Below are 23,510 nucleotides of genomic sequence, written 5' to 3'. Positions count from 1 at the left end.
TAATAATGCTTTCTGGCTGTTGGACACGCCAATATGCACTGGCTGTGGATAGCAGAGGGAGGTGCATTATGTCTCTGAGGCAAGGGGTGCTCTGGAGGGCTGGCAGAACTCTTCTGCCCTGGGCAGGGCACTGGTAGAGGTGAAAAAAAAAAATAGATGTTTTCAGCAATCCCAGAGAATAATCCTTATCCCTTTTCTGTTATTTGTCCTCCAAAATGTGTGCTTCACTGAGGGAAGCACTGAGGATCAGGTTTGTTTATACATATTCAGTTTTTCTGTGCATGGTTGCTTATGATTCACTTTAATGTATTTTGTTGAATACAAGTTACTTAGAAAAACCGCAGGTGCTGAATAAGAATAGTTGACAATAACAGCAATGCCTGACAAATTTAACCTTTTGAGAATATCCATTAGCTTAAACTGATCTGGTGATAATTCGGTTAGAATGTGGGATTTTAATCTTTACTGCAAGAACATACATACTTCATACACTCACTTCTCTTTTTTAATTTTTAGAAATGTGAATAAGAAGTGGGGAAAGGCTTTTTCTGTATTCATTGGAACATGGTTCAATAGAAAATCTCATAAGCCCTGTACATGTAGTAGTTACATCCTAGTTACAGAATTTGCATATAAATGGCAATGTTTTTGTTAATATGCCTGATGGAGAACATGTTATCAGCTGATATATCCCTAATCTATCCTAATAAATCCCAAAGTCAGTGTTGCCCAAGTATTGCAGAATATTTTGCTATGTATTCAGCTGCAAATATTTACAATTTTTACTGTTAGAGGTATGTAGCATCACTAACAAAGTTGTTATTGGCTGGTTTTACTTATTTCTGTTTGGTTTAACTTGAAAGTCATAATTAGGAAAGCTAGTACCTTCATCCCCATATTGGAAAATTCTCAGAAATCATAAGACTTGCATAAGAATCACTTCATCAATGAGAAAAGCCAACTTTAGGAGATACAAGAAGTCGGAGGGAATGTCAGTGCTTCTTAAAAAAAGAAATATTAATGGACTCTAGTTAGGGCTCCTCAGCAGTGAAGTCATACAGACCGCAGGAGTAGAACAAAATCAATAGGCAGTAATTTTGTCGTTAGTGTCCTGGGTTCAACAGTAGCAGTCATTTTTTCCCCTTCTTAGTAGCTGGTGCAGCAGTGTGTTTTTGACTTTCGGCCTGGGAACAGAGCTGATAACGCTCAAACGTTTTGGTCTGGCCAAGGACTTTGTGAGCCTCATGCTCTGCCAGGGAGGAGGGGAAGCCGGGAGGAAGCAGAGACAGGACACCTGACCCAAACTGACCAAAGAGGTATTCCATACCACAGCACGTCATGCCCAGGGCGTAACTGAGAGTTATCTGGAAGAGCTAGGACTGCGGGGGTTGGACGAGGTATGGGTCAGTGCTTGGCTGGGCTGGAGGGGGTGAGTTATCAGTCGGCGGGTGCTGAGGTGTTGTATTCTCTTCCCTTGTTATTTCCTTTATCATTGTTATTATTGGTGGTAGCGGTAGTGATTTGTGTTATACCTTAGTTACTAAACTGTTCTTATCTCAACCCGTGGGAGTTGCATTCTGTTTGATTCTCCTCCCCATCCCTCCGGGAGTAGGGGGAGGGCAAGAAGGGGGGGAGTGAGTGAACAATCTGCCTGGCTGGGTTTAAACCACGACAGATAGTAATAACTGAAGACAGAGACACCATTTTGGGAGATCTAACAAACAGCCAGCTGCCTAGAGTTGGATCTGCAGGCATATGCTACCCAAGGGGAAGGCGCTTATGGGGATGCGGGAGCCAGCGTTGTATCCCTGCCTGCGCTGCAGCCCTTGGACCAGCGGCCAGCCCTTTCCACATGGGTCTGGGCTTGGCAGGGTTTCTGACTGTTCTCCGGTTTACTTCCAGGCCCTGCTGCAAAAAAGAAGTACGTCAGTTATAACAACCTGGTCATCTAGCCCGATCTGCCACGTGGGGCAGAGGACGGGTGAGGAATTTCATCCACCGCTGGCGCAGACCTCCTCCCGAGCGCGGGGCGTCCGCCTCGGCAGGGGCGAGGCCATGGCGATGCTGCGGGAAGGCGTGAGAGGAGCCCCGTGCTCCCAGCGGCTGCTCCCTGAAACTCTTCATCGCTCTCGGCTTCGTACGTCGCTGGCTGGTGCTGCCGTCGGCTGTGGCCTTGGCCCTGCTCCGGCCATGGGAGCCGCCGCGCTCGCGCGCTCAGCTGTGGCACGGGAGGACCAGCTCCCCGGGGAGGGCTGCATTCAGCTACAAGGACTTTAAGGGGCTAATTCTGTCTTTCTATGTACTTCCAGACTGCAAGTTTTTGAACTTTCTGTACAGTTTGTGAGGATTTTTGCATATTGCCATCCATGTTGTTTCGAGTTCACTGTTTGTTTTTTGAATGCACAGTTACATTGAGGCCCTGTTCTCTCAGACTTAGCACATCTAAAACCAACCGGCAACTATGGATTTAAAAGACCTGTGTACATGACTTGTATGATTACTACTGTATCACTGCAATCCATATACGTTATTTTTTTTAACTAAACAAACAAAAAATTTAAAGACCAAAAACTGTGCTGGCGAAGTTAGTCGTCCCCCCCCCTTCACAACTCTGACGGGCTGCAGAGGAAGCGGAAAGGATGGTTGCTGAGTTCTAGTAGAGGTCTTGATATTTGGAATGCATGCCAGTAATGTATTTTATGGTACATGTTAATAATTTATGTTTGATATTTGTATTTGTGTTCTGTTATTTTATTTAAGGTATATGACTGGTTTGCAATAATTTCAATAATTCTTATGATATTTGGAGGAAAGACTATGGCTTTTACATGTCTTGAGGTTTTTCTTTGTTGATGCCCCACCATGACTGACCAGTGTGATAAGGACTTTAAAAAGCATGTATGTTTTATACTGTTTGTAATAAGTAATTTCGTTAATCTTGCTGCTTATGTGCCAATTTAGTGAAACCAATCTTTGCCGCAAACTCTTCCCTTCCTTTCCATTCTCTCGATCCTGTGATATTATCCAAGAATGTATCAATAAAGGATTTTGGTTAACTTTTTTTTATTTACTCCAATAAATACATATTTTTTTTCAGTTGTTCCCTTCCCCTCCCCCCTTGTGACTGAAGTTTATGTTGTGATATTGCTGGATGTGAACATCCAAAAACCTGATGCAGAGGAGCTTGAGGTTTTGTGCACAAAGAGCGGCTCTGGAAGAGGTGTTGAGGGAGCTGACAGGTAATTGCAGGAGAAAAAATAAAAGTGTCTTTATAAGCAGTGGGCTCTGTAACAGCCCCAAAAGCCAAGTTGCAGTCACACAGAGAAAGCCCTCCTGTTTGTGTCTTATGGTCTCCAAAGCTGACTTCAAACTGTTGAGTCTTCTTAAGACTTTGAAGGATGCACACCAGAACGCAATTAAATGAGCAACTAATCAAAATCAATCTGCCAGGCAACTGCTGAGTGAGCTGGGGGGGGAGGGAAAAGTTTAGGCAAGAGGTAAGAGAAAACTATTCCAATTGCAGCGCAGCACCTGCCTGCTGCCTTCGGCATAGTAACAGCGTTTTGGGTGCAATGTGACGATTACTTTGGAAAGTATTTAGCCTCCCATTTTCTTGAGACAACTCGATCAATTATACTGATGAAGTTAATCAACATCAAAAGAAAATTTGACAGCTGCAGCATGGGCCACAGTGCATAGTGATGAAGACCTCCATGTCAGACCTTGATTGACTTTATGCCTGCAAGCATGGGGGCTGGATAGGTGTTTGCAAGGCCTTCTCACTGCTGTTTTAATATTCATAGATGGAATAATGAATTACAGCAGACAAAAGATGAAATTCTATCCAAGTACAGTCTTTGTTAGCAAGAAACTAATTATCAGCCTAACAAATAATGACGGCAGAGGCTCTGCTGCATTATCCTTTTCCTCTGTACTGCCCATAAACAAGGATAGAGCCAGCACTGGGCTAAATAAGTGTTACCATTAATCAGCAATTCTTGCTCAAAGACTGCATTTTTATTTTTGTGAATGGGGAAAAGAATGGTTTGTTGTTTTGATGGTTTGTTGGTTTGTTTTTCACTGTTTTTTGGAGAAGGGAGTAATGAGGAGGAAGGAGGAAATGGTGCTGCTGGGAGGGAGTGATGTGGGGTTCGGGGTTTTTTATTTCTTCTCCCAGCTCATGTTGCATTAGAGCCAACAGAGAAGAAAACCTGAGCCTTGCATTTTTGTGCTTATTTTGTTTTTATAGGGGTGCATGGACATGCACACACACACATGCTTGCACACACACACCTGAAGAGCGTATAGCAGCCAACAAGCCTCATGAGCTGCATTGTTTGTTAAAGGTTAGCTGCCTGATGTTTTACACATCTGACTGCAGTCGGGGCTCCTCTGAACATGCACAGACTCTACATCAAAGTTCTCAACTCGTTTTCTTCAGGTTAACAGAGTCAGTCTTAAATGATTTATCCACCCTGAATGGCTTTCTAGTTTGATCACTGCCTGAAAAAGTAAGTAAATCGCGAAGGCATGAAAAGCCTGGTAATGTTTTATGTATCAAAGCATTACATGGAATATGCTTACTTTGATTTGTGTCATTCACTGGTGTCTTCCACAGCCAAAGCATTGGTGAAGCCAGTGCAGGCAAGGTTATATGGTTATACCTGGGCAACTGGAAGTTCAACCAGCCTATGCCTAGCTTCTCTATGCACATGGTGTAGAATGAAAGGAGGCAGACCTATACTTGTACATCTGTGTTATACCTAACTATATGATAACATACATTAATAGCTCTCTCTATAGGTGTATGTATCTCTGTATATCAGTAACCATGCATATAGACGCATATGTATACATACATATATAAACATAATTTATAATCAATATACAATTATGCTTATATTAAAATATGTATTAAGTATGCTATTCAGTAATAAGAAAACATTAGTAAATGTTTGGATCACCTCTACCTCTCTATATTTATGTATTAAACCTCTGAAATGAGTCACAGAGGAGATCAGTAAGGCACTGGTTTTCCAGCTTATACAACATGAAGATGTTGTATTGTAGACTGCTGACAGTATTTTTTTTTTATTCCAAAAGCTATGCCATGCTATTAGACCCACACAGCACATTGCCAAAGAAAGAAAAAGTCCTTAGCTCCATTTAGAGTCCTTTGTTTTACAATTGGCTGTACTTAGCAGCGGTGCAGTGTTGCTGCTGTTTTCATAACATCTTGTTACCCATCAACTACACACTGGTATTACGATACCAGATTTGGTCCCTGTCAGTGTGTTACTATACCTGTGAATTGAACAGATGGAAACATAGCTGGCTCTTTGTGTCGAAGACTACGAGTTTTACGTCATGTAAGTGGTAGCTGTCAATGTTGGGGCGTTGCATGAGTAAGAAGGACTAAGTTTGGACAAGGAAAGCTTGTGGGATTTTCCCCCGCAAAAAAAAAACCCATGAGCTTCTGTTAGCAGGTGCTACAAAACCACGTAAAAGTAAAGGTGGCTCTAGCACAGAGACCTCAGCCTGTTTAGAGCAGGGAGATGATTACTTGAGGTAAGTGTATGCAGAGCAAAAGGTGACCATGGTCTCCGCAACTCCATGGAAAGCTGTCCTTCAGCTGGAAGATATTCAGCCACTAAAACCATGAGAATAACCTCTCAAGGTGCTGAGCAGCTACTCACACATATGCTCAGTCTCTGGCATGCAATCTAGAGCATGCACTCAAGAGAGTAAATTCTATTACTTCTCATCATGATGACTATACTGCAAAAAATGCCTGTGTGATTATGCTAGGAAAAAGTCATGAAGAATGGGAGTGATTTTTTTTGTTGCCATTTATTATTTAGTCTGAATTATACCCAAATTGTTTTGCTATGTTAATGCCAATTTTATTGTTCATAAATATCATTGCAGAGATAAGCTTTCTGGGCATGCTATATGATACATAATGACAATTATTTAGGCTGAGTCAGAGCTTAGTCTTCATTTGTGACATTAATTGCCTTTATATATAATTAAATGCACTATAATGTTTCCATATACAGAATCTGTGCATCCATGAAAGTGCTAATCAAACATATTTATTAATTTCTAAGAGCTTTTTCTAAAGCCTTTGATAGAGTTGAGTGTTTTTTGGTAAACAGCCTTTTTGCTAAGATGTTACAGAAATATTTTAATAATTGCTTTTTGTGCTACAGGCATAATTAATATTATTTATAACTAATTAATAAACGCCGAGGGGTGAGGCTCTGCTTACATCCAGCTCAGTGGGTGCTTTGCCTTTGACTCCCACCGAGTCAGAATTGCATCACCAGCCCTCAGCATCCCTGGCCTTTCCCAAAAACCACTTCAAAAAGACAAATGTTGAGGGTGGCTATATGCAGGCAGTTACACAAGCTGGAGTCCCCTAAGATTTGACCTGTGACCTGTGTGCTTGTTTCTCTGTTATTCACCTTCAGCCCACACTTTGGAGGAAATAGATTTGAGCTTCCAGCTTCCACAACTGGGACTACCAACTTCAATTCCCTATTTTTTGTAAGATTGCCAGTCATCACAGCATTATTTAGTATTTATTGAGGGAAAGAAGAATGGGAGTGAGGTGAGAGAGCAAGTGAAAGAGCTGCTATATTTGAACCTGTTCTTTCAGTCTCTTGAGAGCACTCAGCTTCCTCAGAGGGATGTCTGTTGGTTTTCCAGCATCTCACTGGCAATGGCTGCTAAGAGGAGCATGTTTACTCCTGCCAGCAGCTTGGGAAAGCCCATCCAGGTGATTAATTGCTTCCTAGGCACTGAGCAAGCCACCAAATTAAGAATTATATGGCAAAACAGGTGGGCTCCATACATGCTCACTGCCTTGCTCAGCCTTCAGTGCCATCAGCCCTTCGCCTTGCAGCCTGCAGCTCGCCTTGATGGTGAGAAGCAAACAGATAGAGCTTGCTTTGGTGCACGTTAACATCTCTTCTCCACCCCACCTGTGCTAGGGAGCTCTCCTCCAGGTACATGCTGCATGTGGGGTTAGTTTGCTTTAAGCCTGGATTAATCATTCCCTGAAAAGGCTCCTTCTGCTGTGTGCCTAGTGAGAATCAATTCAGCCTTCATAAGGGTGTCTGCAGTAGCAACACATCGTAACACTTATATGAGTTATTTTACCCTGTGTCATGGTCAGTAAACCCAGACCTCCAGTTGGGGCAGGGGTCATACTGCCTTAACTGCTATTCTTAACAACTTGTTCATAGGAGTGCATTTGTTTTCCAAGATGTCTACTTGCTGTTCACTCTCTTGATACAGCCACCAAGCTTTGTGTTTTATCACACATTTATTTTCAGGAACTGTTTTATTTTCAGCAACTGCTTTTATTTTTTACTGCCCAAGAAGAGTTCTTTCTTTTTTTTCCCTTAAGAATGAGCTCAACTTTATTTTTCCCTCCTGTTTTTTAATGCCCGTAGTATAGTTGGCTGCATATAATGTACAAAACTAAAAATAGACCCTGTACAGAAAATGGACCTACAGGGAACAGTACAGCTTTCTCTTCCAACTCCTGATGGAACTGACTCAGAAGGTCTAGGCTGCATTCTACACTGCTACGCAGCACAAACCAACAACTTCAATCTCTCTGGGTCATCAGGACCAGGGAAGAAGTCTGGATTTAAGACTATAAACAGGATTCAGAAACCAGAGCACCGGAGCTGTCAGACCCAGCCATGCCACTGTGGGGAAGGGGACACGTTGGCATTATCCTCTCTCTGAAAGCAGAAGCAAGTGTGGGACTTTATTTTCAATTATTAATACTTTGTTGTTGATGAATACTTAGTCATCACTGCATTACATCTCTCTCTCTCTCCTCTGTCTCCCTCCCCATCCTTTTATTAACACCCTGCTCACACAGTTCCTGCAAACCATGGAACAAAAGGCCCAGTTCTGCTCCTTGGGATCAGGAAAGTAAGTACATGTTCCCACAATTGTTCTCAAGCCATGCAATGTGGGTGTAAAAGAACTTGACCAATGGTAGCATGTAATTAAAAAGACATTATTTTTCAGTCTGAACATACACAAGTGATACAGTGAGGTAAGAGGTAGAAAAGACTAGAGTTTTGGACATCTGTGGACAGATGGCTGAAAAGGACAATCATTTACGTATGGTACTGCCTACATAGAACATGTTTGGTAGACTTTCTTGTGAAAAAAATATAATGAAATTAAAAATGAGCCATTTTCAGCAAGGACAAAAAAAGTGCTTGAAATCCCTCAGGAAGGTGGCAAGGTGTCTGGTCAGCCAGAAATATTCATTCTCATGGCAGAAGGCTGAGCTACCGCAGTGTGCTCCCTGCATGACAAACTTGTAAACCAGTAAGATACAGAAACAGAGAGGTGATGGCTTGTATTTCTGACTGATGTGAAAAAAGACACTTGTACCAACAGCACTAACGAAGAACAGCTTTTATGTGGGCACTGAGCGGCTTCAGTGGGTAAACTGGATGCAAAATTGGACATTGGAAAAACCAGCTTCCACCTCCCCCCAAAAAACTTTGCAGCCCCTAGCTGCATCAGTGCAAAGTCAAGCCAGGCAATACAGAGATATTAAAACAGCAGCATAAACCTTGGGGATTTCTGTGGTCTTTTGTTTGTTTCTGTTTATTCATTTTATATCTCTTGGTTTTGACCAAATGTTGAGTAGCTCTAGCTTTATTCCATGAGTACAGGGCAAACACTTTAAGCCATCTTGAGTCAAAGCAACTGCTCCCAGTAAAATCTTGCTGGATTACAGAAACCTGCCGACCTGAAGCACGGTGGGACTGTTCTGCTCACAGTGTGTGAAATCACAGTTGTACCAGCTTTTTCCAGAGTCCCAAGTCCCTTGCTTGACATGGGTCTAACTGCTGCTCCACTACCGCTACATCATCAAACACCAGCACTACAAAGCTGGCTTTGACCCTGGAGCTCCCTAGTGTGGTAGCCAAAGGCACTGCCCCAGGCATGCTCCATAAAAATAGGTGAAAAAAAGCTGTGTGTGAATTACAAGGTGCATCTGAGCCCTGGTTATGTATTTAAGAATTGCTACAACTGCAAAAGCAAAAAGAGAAAAGTATCTCATCCCCTTTGGCAACTGCAGGTCAGACAGTACCCTTCTGGAAGGAGTTCACAGGAGGATCCAAAATCCTTCAGTGTTAGTTGCAGGAGAATATCAAAACTCTGTGGCTGAGGAAGACAGCAGGTTCTGCTCCTCCCTTCCACCCATAGTGACAACAATCTAGTCGCAAACCTGCTCAATCCCTGCAGGGCCATCGTCCCTTCTCAGGGTCTCCATGGTAGGAACAGCAGGTAAAGATGGCTCCTGAAGTCAGTGCAGCCGATCAACATCAGTGCTGCAGACCTGAGGAGTCCTCTGGCCTCAGTGGGGTTCTTCAAGGCACAGATGGGCTGGCACAAAGACTCGGCCTATAAAAGGGTGCAACATCTGTCTGAGAGTAACTTTACTATCCCAGGTCTTCAACTTTAAAAACAGCGTGACCTATTCTTAATATGCCAGGATGTGTCTTAAATTCTGACAACCTCTTTCCTATACCTTCACCTTTAGTCACATAAAGGACTAATATACACACCCCCTTCTTTGTTTAGCAGGATGCTATATAAAAGACTGCTTTTTCATAATAATTCATAAAAAATAACCCATATCCCTTTTTTTCACCTGGATTATTATACTTGTTTTATTCATTTTGTAGACAGCAAAATTACATAGTGAATATTAATGACTGTGATTTTACTCTGGCATTATTTAAAGCTAAAATAGTAAATCTTTACTTCCAGCTGGTGGGAATTCTCCTAGGTACAGTTCATTTATTTCAGGCTACTGTGGGACCATCATATACGAATTTGGGGTGAGAGAATGAGACAAATGAGATGATGCACGCCAGTTCCCTACACACCAAAACCTGATTTTTCTCTGGTGTGGTGATGGACAGATGAGTGACGCTGCTCCACTGTGCACTGATCTAATGATGCCACAGCAACCTCAAGCTAAGCGCTTTCAGCAGGTCCCAGGCTCACCATGCTAAAGTAATTCAGAGGAAAATGGAAGAGGAGACCACTTGTTACCTATTTGGAAAGCTGAGCTTATCAGCACTGCTGTCTTCACGATGGACCAAAGTCTGCAAGGACACATCCACCTCCTGCTCCCACCAGGCAACCACACCGAAAGGTTTTGGTTTTTAACTTGGGCAGGTGTTGAAAGTACCAGCTCCAAAGTGCATGTTCAGCCCCTGTTGACAAAGACGCATGAAGCATGTTGTTAAGCAAAGAGTTCACTTTTCCATCATCTTTCCTGATGCTGTTGTCCTCCAAAGTTGCTAAAGGCTGTTGAACATGTGTTTGTTACTGAAAGAGGAAAAAATTATCTCTTTGGGGTATATGTGGGTAGTGCTTAGTGAAGCACAAATCTGTGCACTGCAATAACGTATGGAAAAGCATAAACACCAATTTTGCTCAAAGATAGGTGGTTCTGTGTTAACTTTTATTCTGTTTATGAACTTTTAATATGGGAGCATCTTGAGGAAGCTTACCAAGTAATGTTTACTAATAGAATAAAATAGAAAAATAAAAATTACAGAAGGTAAATGAAATAATATCTTCCTTGTTCATCATACCTCTTCTTTAGCAGAAATTTGCCACTGTGTGCATGGATGCAAAAATATAAGACTCCTCCAAAGTAACATGGTATTGGAGTCTCATCTAATCACTTTCCAGTCAGCTAGAACTTTCCATCTAGGCAAGCTGCATTTATTAGAGGTGAGCTTCCTTTAAGGACTATTTCATATACAGTAGAAAATGTATTTGTTGTCTTTCAGTTACAAATATACAATAAAGAAAAAAACTTACTGAAATAACTTTCAAAACATAACTTCTTGTTTCAGTTCTTTCTTCAGCAGTGAAATTATTTTTATATGTAATTCATTTCATAGTACTTATACAATGTGAATATCACCTGGACTGTTGATGCTTTTCAATGAGTAAATGGGTTTTCTTGGCAGCCTAATGGTCTGTGCAAAACATATTTGAGTAGCTTTAGTTCTTTTTCTGAACCTTTTGCTGATATGGAAATCTTTAGTTAACCTCACCTTATGACTCCATCTACTATAAAGTGTCACCCTCTTTGTTCTGCGGATATCAGCAGGTCCCAGTTCTACTTCCAACCTTCACCTAAAGAAAAGTTTGCACCAATTTTCATTCCCTTTGCCCTTGGTGTTCTGCCAAACACCAATTTTCTTCCTTAATTCTTAGCTACTGGAAGGGGTAAATCTCAACATCTTATCTGACCAATAGGATGCCCTATAAAATGGATAACAGATGATTTGTGAAGCATTAATCAGCATGGGCAAGCTCTTAAAATCAGTAGGGATACTGATAAACAAGTAAGGATACAGTAAGGATAGCTTGATGCTCAAGGCTGGTTAGCTGCAGTTTACAATTAGTGCTAAAGGGTGGTAATTAGGTGACAGAGCATAAATCAGCCTTTTGTTTAAGGTTTGTTAGGCAAGAATTGTGCTTGCTGACATGTAATTCACTTGGGATAGTTTTCTGTGTAATTGGAGTCCTTGCAGCACTGCAGGTTGTGCACGTACCAGGCAAGATGGCTCCCCAGCAGGAGACACTGCCCCTGTGACAGGGCCTTCACACATGGAGTCTGCAAGCTAAAAACAATACATAAGCCACATCTACAAAGGTTTTAACACAGGTACAGGGTTCACAAATACAGGTGGCTGATGGAGAGGCTGTAACCACCCCTGCTGAGGAAAGGATGTGGGAGTAGTGGGCGGGTGAGGAGAGCTGCTGCTCTAAATAAATCTCAACTACAGTAAAAGCTTCCAAATTCCTCCTTAGACACTAGGGGATCAAGCCATGTAGCCAGAGGAAACTGCTCTCTAGTGTCTCAAAGCCACAGAGCTATTTTATATTGCCTGATTTTACTCTGAGTCTTAACACAGAGATATAAACATGAACATATATATGCATTTCATCTGTATATTTACAGATCTTTATATTTACATACCTTTTCTATTTTGACAACTGCAGATTTCTCTGTTAAGCACTGACTGATTGCTGGTGGATGCAACATGAGTAGCGCCACTGTTACAGATTGAGCCACCCTCTTGCACAAGCCTATATTAGACCTGTACTGGGGCCAAAGACAAATCTGAAATGTTCCTGAAGAATTAATGATCTCGATTTACTATCAGCTCTTAATTGTTTGTATCTAATAGCCTCAATGCAAGCTGGAGATCGTTGATGGAACTGAAAAGCTTTTTTAAGAATTTTACCTAAAGTCATGATATGCTCTACCTAAATGCTTAGATTCCCCAGACTTCTGGTTCTTTCACCTTTAAAGTACATCACCTGTGAGACTCTAGTTTATTAGGTGCATAAATGTTGTTAAAACCTCTTGGTGCATGTGGCTGGACTGTCAGCATTACAGGATAAGCTGTAAGATGGTGTCTAAAGAAACCCAGTGTACTTATGAGAAATATATGATTTCTCCTTTACAGAATAAGCAATTTTGCTGAGCATGGGGGGAATAAAGACTAAGCAGACTCCAGCTGTCCTTTCCAGCCCCAGCCATTCCATGAGTCCATGAATATCATCAGGGAAAGGCAATGCTTCTACCTCCTCCCTGTGGATCCCAGGAAGGTTTTAGCATGCTCAGCCATACCCGTGGCCCTGAACTACGATGATGGAATGTCTTTCCTTTCCCCCTGCCAAAGTAACTTTTAAGCAATAGGGTTTGTCTGGTTTTATCTCAGGTTTATTGTCACAGCCAAAGATTTATTTAATCCACCAATGACAGCAGTTCTTTCTCCTGTTTGCAGGCTTTTATCTTGTTAAAAGTTTTAAACAGCATCTCACACAACAATGAACATCACATACATTTCAACGTGCCCCTTCAAGGAAGAAATTCATTTCATCTGTGAGGAGTGTATCTCAAGCTATTGCTTTTTAGCTTTAAAAAAATGACTGTTTCCTACTATATTAAATCATAGGAAAACAGAGGTTTGCTCTAACTTTTCAGTTGGAATAAACCTGTATCTGGTTTTTCGCAGGTGGCTTTGGAGCACATAAATTATGCTGCATGTGCCTTTCCTAGTGCCTTAAAAAGAGGGTTCATGAATTGGTAGAGATTATTAGACATTAAAAGCCAGGCAGCAGATAATTGTAAAGGAAGAGGGGAAGTATTTCTGACCTCGTCATGTCTTCTGGTTGGTGCTTCTGTACTCTCCTTTGGGTTCCCACAAGTACAAGGATGAGTGGCCAGAACTGCCCACAGCTTCAGACATTATTTACATGGAAAACTGAAATGATACACAAATAAGTAAAAGAGAAGTGAAATGGCTATAAACATTCCAGTAATCACTTGGATTTCATACAGGTCAAAGCTTCATCTTGTTACAAGAGGACTACCTGAGCTATTGGTATTCCCAATGTGTCCTTTTCATGTGTTGCTTTTTATGATGGAGATTTGTTTCGAGTGTTCAGTCTCGTTGTAGACGATGAATGACTCTGACACACAGAAGCATGTAAAGCACAAAATACACTTCCCCACAAATATATTTTCCTTCATGTACATCTGCTTACCCATTTATTTTGTGAAGTTGATCCCAACACTCTAATTGCTACTTCAGTAGCATTCCTTGTCCTAAAAATACTTCTCAGTTTCATCTCTTGTGTAAAGGCTGGAAGATGGTAACTGCTGATTGAGTAAACAAATGATGATGTGCAGTCAAGAAAATACAATTTGAGACTACAGCAAAAAAAAATAAGATTGACAATATTCACATGGTAAAGGAGGAAAAACTGAATGACAGAGAAATGATGGCTCATATAGAATTCGTATATCAAATGAACTTTGGTCACAGGATGAATGACACCCACTGCATTTGCAAAGCCTGAAGGTTTTACAGAGGGAACCCAAAAGAAATATGACATGCACCAGTCAGCATCCACGGACTCTTCAGCATATAGAGCAGTGATGCAGATGCTGAGAACTCACATGGACTGTTCAATGGATCCTGCCTTCACCCCTCAGTTGAGCATGGTTTGATGCACTGGAGACATTGGTAGAGTTTGGCTCAGCAAGCTGAGAAATGACACGATGACCAAGGTGGGGCTTGCTTGAGCTCATACCACCTCATGCTGGAAAATCACTGGAAAATCACTGGAAAATGCTTCCACTTCTCTTAGGACCTTGCATAGGTAAGGAAGGGAAACCAACAGGGAGATATAAAAAACTTATATGTGGTTTATGCTGTTAGAGGAAAACAAGCTGATCAATCTGTTTACAGAATAAATCACTCTAGGCAACGATTTTTTTTTACCTATACTCCTTCTTCTTATTATTCATGAACACTTCAGTTCTTAACAACAGAAGCACTTGCTTAGGGAAAGCCAGATCTATGCTGGAACAAAACCCACTTACTATGCATATAGCATTTCAGTTCCTCCACCTATACTGATTCATCTCTCTCTTGTCGTTTTTACACCCTTCTCTTCTACAAACATGTTGACCTCTTCAGATCAGAAGATGAAATGAAGTAGATATAGCTGACAAGCCAACAAGAAGGTAGATTTGGACTCTTCCAAAGGTGGTATTATAACTCTTTACAAGGTATTTTTGTTTTCCTTTACTTGAGTTTCCCTTTCCTTTTTTTAGATTTTATAAGGCACATTGGATTTTATACGGCATTGTTCTGCTTTTTCTATATATAGCAGTGTAGGTGTATGATGGCTTTATTTGTGCATGTATTATCTGCAGCCCCATACAGCTGTAGTTTACTCGGAAACAAAACAGTAAATCACAGAGGTATTACAGCTCCCTGGCTGACACGTGCTGTTCAGCCTTCGCTTTCAAGGCTGCATTCTCAACAGGTACACTAAGAACTGTGGGATTTACTAATGGCCTTCAGTTTTATGCTTTGTGACCTTCTGGTAGGAAGGTGGAGCAAAAGAACTTAAAAAAAAAAAACAACCTAGAAAACTGTAGGAAAGGGGAGGAACATGTGATAATCTGCAGTACTTTAGTAATGAAAACTACAGATTCATCAAGGATTTTAACAAATCTGGAGTACAGTGAGATACCTCTGTCCACCCCAGTTTTCAGTCTAATGGGGACAGCAGTGCAGCTGTTCTATAGAGGTCTGGTTTTGGAAAAACCTCCTTTTCTTCTCTGCAGTAAAGTTCTGGTGTTGGAAGTATTCTGCAGCCTTTTCAAGGGGTTAATTACAACCTGAAAGGTATCTATCTTCTCAAACACACACCAGTGTCAATGTAGCAGTACTGAGCACCGTTAGCCATTACTAGGACAGGGATCCATGCCACATATGGGGTTAAATTTACAGGCACTATTCAAATGACAAAGTTCCATGTCCAAGTATGACCAATGATATTTATAGCACAGCTGTTAAGGAAAAACCTTTCAGATTTAATTCATAACATTTTTCAGGGTTCAGAGCTCATCACCAGTGCTGTCTGCCTCTTAGAAAGACCACATCAAGCATACTTCCTCGGAGAAGCTGTGCATGAAATCACCTATCCACTAATATCTGCCTGTAGTGATACATGAAACCCAAAAGGTACACTATGAGAGATTAAGGAAGCAAAATAAAGTGTAATTTAAGAATAAATTTAGAAAGGAGAATTTTTCAGAAATTTCTCAATTGTGTTTCATCTCTGTACCTTTGTGTGGTCCTTATCTTCTTATCTTGAAATAGGAAGCACACTGAGTAATGAAATAATCTGGAACTGTTGTTTTCTCACACAGACATACACACACACACTGGTGTGTTTACTTAGACTAAGCAAGGGTGACGTACAAAATGCAGACACTAGAGGGCAAGGATGTATACAAATTTATTGAGGAGGGCACAAGATATTGGGCACAGCACCTGGGATAAGGCAAAATGTTACACACTGATCCATCAGTCTTTGCCACCATGAGCGACACATACGCACTCAAAGATGCTTGTCATTTCCTGTCCCACTTCACCACTGCCAGGGTGGCTGTAGTGTTTTGCTTTCTTGACAGTTTCCTCAACTTCGATCTGCACATATTACACAAAAAGCTGCACTGAAGGATGCTAATATTGTGGAGAAATTGCTCTGAGCCTTGGAAGTGCCAAAGCTGAGTTGTACAACATTAATTTGGCCCCTTCATGCAGTATTAGAAATTCTTTAGTTTCAATTAGATGTTAGCATACTCTTTTTTTTTTCCCCCAAGAGACTCTAGCAGGGCAGTATTACTTAATTAGAAACCTTCCCACATTTTATTCTAGTCACAGCAATCAATATGAGCCCCAGGCCTTATTTGCTGTGGCCTACACAAAACCTCTGAATATAATTATCCATATAGCAGAATATAAGTATCCACATGACACAACATACTAGATTAATTATATTAATTATATTATTAACTATATTATTAACTGTATTAATTATACTAATATTATATATAATATTACTAAATAACTCATATAAAATTACTAACTTCCTCTTCAAGCATTTCAGTGTTCTATGTTCACTAGGCTTTTTCCAGCGGTTTCCTCTTATTCAAGGTGGTATTATTGACCCCTTGTATCCCGAACGTCCTGAGCTCCTCTTAGTACAGAAAAAGCAGACCAAAGCAAACATACTTCCATGATAACCCTTTATCTTTTCATTAGAGCTTGTTCTTCGAAGACCAGGTTATCAAACATGCTATATTTTAGGAATTTTGGGAGTACTGAGTGCAGATTTAGATTAGGTATTAGGAAGACATTCTTCCCTGTGGGTGTAGTGAAGCACTGGCACAGGTTACCTGCTTATGAATAAAGAGCTTGTATTTCCAAAAGCTGATGTAGAGCTGAAGTCCTATGGCTTTCTGCAGGGCTGTGTCCTGGCGGCCACAGGGGACAACTAGAAGGCTGCTTTGCCTTGAAAAGCTGCCTATCACCCTGACAAGACCAATAAGCCTCTTGTAACACAGGAGCAGGCAATTAAGACTCCTCTTCCCTGTGTAACCAGGGGTGTGGTGCTCCACATTGCTCCTTCTCAGGGAGATATGTCTCTAGTCTCAATGGAGCTCCTTCCCTGGTGAGCCTGCACAGGTGCACTGAGCCCTGAGTCTCTCATTTTATGCCAGCTTTATCTCTGATACCTTCTCAGACAGTATCACAGCATCCTGATAACAAAAGTTGCTTTTCTTTTCCCTACCACCTCCTGGGGAGCCAGAGTTGCATCGTCAATAATTTCAGAGACGCGAACCAAGCTGCTGGCATGGGTGAGGGCTGGCTGCCAGGAGTCCTCCTCACCTTTCCTGCCACAGTGAAATCCCTGTGGGAAAGGCAGACACAGGTAGTTGGTATGCCCAACACACAGGAACAGCACACACAAATCTCTTATCTGCAAATCCGAAGGTAACAATTTTCACAGCTGGTGCCTTTTCATACCAGCCCAGGAGAAGGAATAGGGAGAGATCAAAGAAGCTGCAGAACTCACAAGATGACCAGAGGAGAGCTATAAAGTAAATCCATTTGGAAAATAAAAACACCCCTTCGTATCACAAAGATAAAGTAACTGAAGCTGATAAATTGCTTCTATCTGGCCAGAAAAAGATAAATATTACATGCATGAGGATTAAAACACTCCAAGAAAACAACTAAGCAGAGTTTCTAAAAAAGTCATGCTGGAAACCCTGACTCTAAGGTCAGATAGAACAGTTTGTTCCATCACGACAGGAGAAACTGCTTACACTGTATAAATGTCTTCTGTTTTTCTAGGTGGAAGGGAAGGTAGGAGGAAAAGCAGCTGAATTCCTATTTGCCTAAAAAGGATTCAACACAGTGGCCACATCATGTTTGTCTATCTCATTTTATGATGATGCATTAGGGACGTTAAAGTGCTACCCCCCTGCATGTGGGATTTACAATGCAATTCGTGGCTATATGAATACACTTGATCTTACAGCAGATTACCACCTACACCTATGTGCAGGTCTGTCAGCAGGAGACTTAAGAAAGCAAAAACATCAGACGTTTTAATTAGCTATAACCAAGTCTTCTTTCTAAAGAACTGAATGTAAATGTGACAGGGAACATCAACTCCAACTTCACAGAGATTTTCTCACTATAGCAATTAAACAAATAAATAAGCAAGCAGTAACTGTACCAGGAATTTTACAGGTAGCCAGGCTGCTGAACTGGGAGAAATTCCCAGTTATGGTCAGCTGTAGTATCTTCTGCAGGTGCAGGGAGAATCTTTTCTTAATTTCCACTTGTTCAGTTGGCTTCTCCTGCAGAGCTCCTTCATTTGAAGTGCAGAAACCAAGTGGGAGCTGAAAAAACAGGAAAACTTGTTTTCCACTTCGAAAAAGAGCAAAACTATGCGAAAGAGACATCATCAGAGCAATTAGCTGTAAAGTATTAAGATGATTCAATAGCCAGCAATTCTATTCATGAATTTTAGCTTGTATTTCTATTATTTAGTATAGAAAAGACTTTAAAATTAAAACCGTATTTTGTCAGGAACTTTTCCGATGCATTCAACATACTTGAAGCAGTTTTGCTTAAGTAGCAAAGGAGCTTTAAGATGCTGCCAATCTCCTTTTAAATGAATTTTCATTGCCATCCAAAAGCTGTCTGAGACAAATCATGAGTAAAGAAGTTAATTAATCCAATAAATAAGAAATCTTCCTCTTCATTTCCTAGTGCAATAAAAGAAGTGAACAATACAGATGTGAATGCTGCTGTTTGGTATGTGAGATCATAACTGAGGATATAGTGTACTTTTCTGAATAGCAGAAGTCAGCATTAGCTTTAGAACAAGTAAATACCATTTTTGTTCAATAAATTAAGAGTCTTTCAGTGTGGAAAAGGAGTAATTATAATTATCATTTATAAGCATTATAAATATTAAAATCATCAACTTTCAGAAAACAAGGACTTGTTCTGTTAACAAAACCACTAAGTAATAAAAGTATGAGACTGTAACACATATAACTACACCAAACACTTAAACCAGTTGATATCCATGCTTAGAGCATTCCTCTTTTTGGAGGTAGACAAAATGCAGTCTGCTCCAGTCACCTCAGCCTGAACTGAGGAAGGAGAGACAAACAGCTTGTGGAAAACAGCAAGGCCAGGAGGTGGCTCAGCTGCCCCAGTGAGCTCTGTACAGGTGCTGGATGGGGCACACCATGAACACCTTGGGCATCCCAGGACTTAAGGGCAAACCATGTTTCTCCAAGCTGAGCAGTAACCACGAACCCAACTGGTGTTACTGTGGGGACAAGTCTGCCAGGGGCTTTCAGGGCATACCCACCCTCTCCAGTAGCTTTTTCTCCCATTAGGGTGGCATCCCTTACATTTCCCGAACTACTCATTGCTACATTTCTCTAAGAACCACTCCAATTGCAGAAACAGACACTTGGGCATTTGTTCTCACCACCATGAACGTAATTCGACAGAATGTTTCCACCACATTACCCTGCTTAACACAATTATAACTTCAAAGCCAATGCCCTTCAAATTCTACTGAAGTTGTTTTTATTTACAACGAAAAACTTCAGGTTTCGTTCACACAGGGAAAATGTGCCAGGAGGAAGATGTGCCACTAAGAAATTGCCTGAAGTCTAGGACTTTAAAGCCTGTCAAGGCTCATGGAGGAATGAGGCAAGATGAAAACACAGATCATTTTTCCCAAAGTATGCTCCTTCAAAGTGTCTGAGCTTGCCTTCAAGATTCTGCCCAGCAAAAGAAAGCGTAAACAGAATAAAAATAAAGAATTTATATGGGAAGATGTGTGCATTCATGGCCAAGAAGCAGTGCCCTGTGTATTTCCAGCCTTGTCTGCACAACCAAGAGGAAAAGAGCACTGAAATCTGTAAATCACTGTCTCTCTGAATTCACTGTAAGACTGTTGAGACACTGGCACAGGGTGCCCAAAGAAGCTGTGGCTGCCCCATCCCTGGCAGTGCTCAAGGCCAGGTTGGACAGGGCTTGGAGCAACCTGCTCTAGTGGAAGCTGTCCCTGCAAATGGCAGGGGCTTGTAACTGGATGAGCTTTAAGGTCCTTTCCAACCTGAACCAGTCTGATTCTGTGAATTAAACACTGTCCCATGGGAGCACCAACTACATTAAAATTGTTCTGTACTTTCTTACTTTAATTGCTAACAACACAGCATCTGAGCTGCTCCAACCTTTTTAATCTACAGCTTCATTACACCATGTATGTACACAGACATTTCTGACCTAGAAAGTCTTGTCATCTAAACACATTTTTATACCTGGCGGAGCAGGAAAATAAAGGTACTGCTATAACAAATACCACATACCTGCTTATGAATCATATGTGGAATGGATCTTGTGGAATAAATAATAGAGATACATAGTATTTTGGGAAGATGCATGAAAATATTATGCTCTCCAGGGAAAATCATGACTTTCATAATCTGTTCTGTACATACAAAGAAGGAAAATACAGAGACGACAGCAGAAAGTGAGGAAAAAGAACCCTAACATCTGTAGGAAAGTAGTTTAATACACAAAATCACTCAACTTGGGGATCAGATTATTAACCTACCATTTTATGGTTGCGAAGTTTTCTTCCTCAGATTTTTAAGGCAGTTTCCTGCAGCTCTGTGAATTTCTGGTTTTGTTTGCTTAGCTCTACTTAAATGTTTAGGCTATAATGTTCTACTGTTTCATTTAAAATCTGCTTAGCTGAAAGATAAACAACAGAGTAAGAAATCAGAAATTACACTGGAATTTTAAAGGAAGAACAGCATTTAACTCTGCCAAGGTGTTAACCTTTTTAAAATGATGCGATTTGTCTCTGCGCTGCATTTGATGAGCTATGTACTGACATGCATTAATTGTTCTAAAGACATTTTCCTGATTTCAGTTTATTTTTTCCCTCCCCTTTCCTCATTCTGCTTCAGATGCCACATTAACTTTTTCCATTCCTCACTGCTGTGAGGACAGCAGTAATTTAAACCACCCTGCTACACCAAGGAGCAGCACAGCTTCCCTGGGCAACCTGTCTCACCACCCTGACAGGAAAGAACTTCTTCCTAATATCTAATCTAAATCTTCCCTCTTCCAGTTCAAAGCCATTCTTCCTTGTCTTGTTCCTACAGGTCCTTGTCCAAAGCCTCTCTCCAGGTTTCTTGTCAGCCCCTTTACGCACTGGAGCTGCTCTAAGGTCTCGCTGGAGCCTTCTCTTCTCCAGGCGGAACAAGTCCAGCTCTCTCAGCCTGGCTCCACAGGAGAGGTGCTCCAGTTCTCTGAACGTATCTGTGGCCTCCTCTAGATTCACTCCAAAAGGTCCATGGTGATACATGTGGGTGCTAGGGACATAGATAGCAGTAGCCTGGGGAACATAAAGGACTACAGAGCCCTGGGAGAGGTGGTTAGGGGCTCTGGAGCTCAGGTGGTCTTTTCATCAATTCTTCAGGGTACAGGGGAGGACCTAAAAAAAGCTAGGAGGATTAGCCAGGTTAATAAATGGTTAAAAGGGTGGTGTCATAGTCAGGGGTTTGAGTGTCTTGAACATGGGACCCAAGTTTGTAGGCCAGGTCTACTGGGGGCTGGTGGAGCTGGTCTCATAAAGAAGGGAAAGAGCAGTTTTGGTAGGAGGCTTGCCAGACTGGTCAAGGAGGCTTTAAACTAGATGCGTTGGGGGAGGGGGGCATCATTCCATCCCAACACTCCCAGTCAGTTGCCAGAACCTATAATAAATCCTCAGAGCAATGTAGATACATTCCAGCCGCTCCAGCCAATGAGCCGGCTTCATTTGGAGCTCGGCTCAGATGCCTCTATAAAAATGCCCGTAGCATGGGGAACAAACAAGAGGAATTAGAGATGTGCGCACGTCTATGGGGGTATGATATAACAGGCATCTCAGAAACATGGTGGGATGGCTCCTATGGCTGGAGTGTTGGAATGGAAGGTTACAGGCTCTTTAGGAAGGACAGGCCTGGCAGGTGGAGAAAGGGAGTTGCACTTTATGTTAGGGATAGGCTGGAGAGTATGGAACTGTGTCTGGGGAGAGGTGAGCAGTTAACAGAGAGTTTGTGGGTCAGGGTTAAAGGGAATATAGCTATGGGAGACATTACTGTGGGGATCTGTGACAGACCGCCTGACCAAGGAGAACCTGCGGATGAAGCGCTCCATAGACTGATAGAAAAAGCCTCACATTCACAGGCCCTTGTCTTCATGGGTGACTTCAACCACCCTGACATCTGTTGGAAGGACGGTACGGCCCGGCACAACCAATCCAGGAGGTTCCTCGATTATGTGGAAGACAACTTCCTTCTGCAAGTAATAGAGGAGCCGACAAGGAGAGGTGCCATGCTTGACCTCGTGCTCACCAACAGGGAAGGGCTCGCTGGAATTCTGATGTTCCAGGGCAGCCTTGGATGCAGCGATCATGAGATGGTCGAGTTCGAGGTCCTCAGGACAGTGAGAAGAGGGTGCAGCAAGCTCACTGCCCTGGACTTCAAAAGAGCAAACTTTGGCCTCTTCAGGAACCTGCTTAGGAAGGTTGCATGGGATACAGCCCTAGAGGGCAGAGGGGCCCAAGACTCTTAGCTGGTATTCAAGGATCACCTGCTACAAGCTCAGGAGTGTTGCATCCCAACCAGAAGGAAGTGCAGCAGGAGGGCCAGGAGACCTCCTTGGGTGGATAAGGAGCTCCTGAGGAAAATTCAAATGAAAAAAAGAGGCTTATAATAAGTGGAAGCAAGGACAGGTGGCATGGGAAGAGTACAGGGATGTTGTCCAAGAAGCTAGGGACCAGGTTAGGAAAGCTAAGGCCCAGTTAGAATTAAACCTAGCTAGAGGTATTAAAGATAACAGGAAGGGATTCTACAAGTACATAGCAAATAAAAAACAGACTAGGGACAATGTAGGCCCCCTCAGGAAGCTCTCGGGAGAACTGGCTACCCTGGATTTGGAGAAGGCTGAGGTTCTGAATGACTTCTTTGCCTCGGTCTTCACTGGCAAAGGCTCTGACCAAACCACCCAAGTCTTGGAAGGCAGATGCAGGGACTGTGAGAATGAAGACCTTGCGCCCACTGTAGGAGAGGATCTGGTTCGAGACCATCTTAAAAATCTGAACGTGCACAAGTCCATGGGACCTGATGAGATCCATCTGTGGGTCCTGAAGGAGCTGGCAAATGAAGTTGTGAAGCCGCTGGCCATCATATTTGAAAGATCATGGCAGTCAGGTGAAGTTCCTGATGACTGGAAAAAGGGAAATATAACCCCCATTTTCAAGAAGGGGAAAATGGATGACCCAGGGAATTACAGACCAGTCAGTCTCACCTCTGTGCCTCACAAAATCTTGGAGCAGATTCTCCTGGAAGGCATGCTAAGGCACATGAAAATCAACAAGGTGCTTGGGGACAGCCAGCATGGCTTCACTAAGGGGAAATCCTGCCTGACCAATTTGGTGGCCTTCTATGATGGGGCTACGGAACT

The 23,510-nt window shown here is 42.0% G+C and overlaps 1 protein-coding gene across 6 annotated transcripts in view; it reads left to right on the top strand.

The window, feature by feature from the left end:
- Positions 1 to 3,061, top strand: part of GRM7 (glutamate metabotropic receptor 7) — a 297,928-nt gene extending 294,867 nt beyond the window's left edge. For 3 of the 6 annotated variants that reach the window (XM_061455687.1, XM_061455686.1, XM_061455681.1), the window contains one exon: positions 1,903 to 3,061. In XM_061455687.1, the coding sequence (XP_061311671.1) occupies positions 1,903 to 2,277 (375 nt within the window). In that variant the 3' untranslated portion in view covers positions 2,278 to 3,061. The remainder of the gene's footprint in view (positions 1 to 1,902) is intronic. The other 3 variants (XM_061455689.1, XM_061455682.1, XM_061455684.1) reach the window with 2 other exon arrangements.
- The last annotated feature ends 20,449 nt before the right edge of the window (positions 3,062 to 23,510 follow it).

Source organism: Pezoporus flaviventris, unplaced genomic scaffold (assembly GCF_033815535.1).
Source record: "Pezoporus flaviventris isolate CSIRO_AGI_PZ_B2104156 unplaced genomic scaffold, CSIRO_AGI_Pfla_v1 ptg000021l, whole genome shotgun sequence".
Classification (NCBI taxonomy): Eukaryota; Metazoa; Chordata; class Aves; order Psittaciformes; family Psittacidae; genus Pezoporus; species Pezoporus flaviventris.
This window is presented reverse-complemented; position numbering and strand designations above follow the sequence as displayed.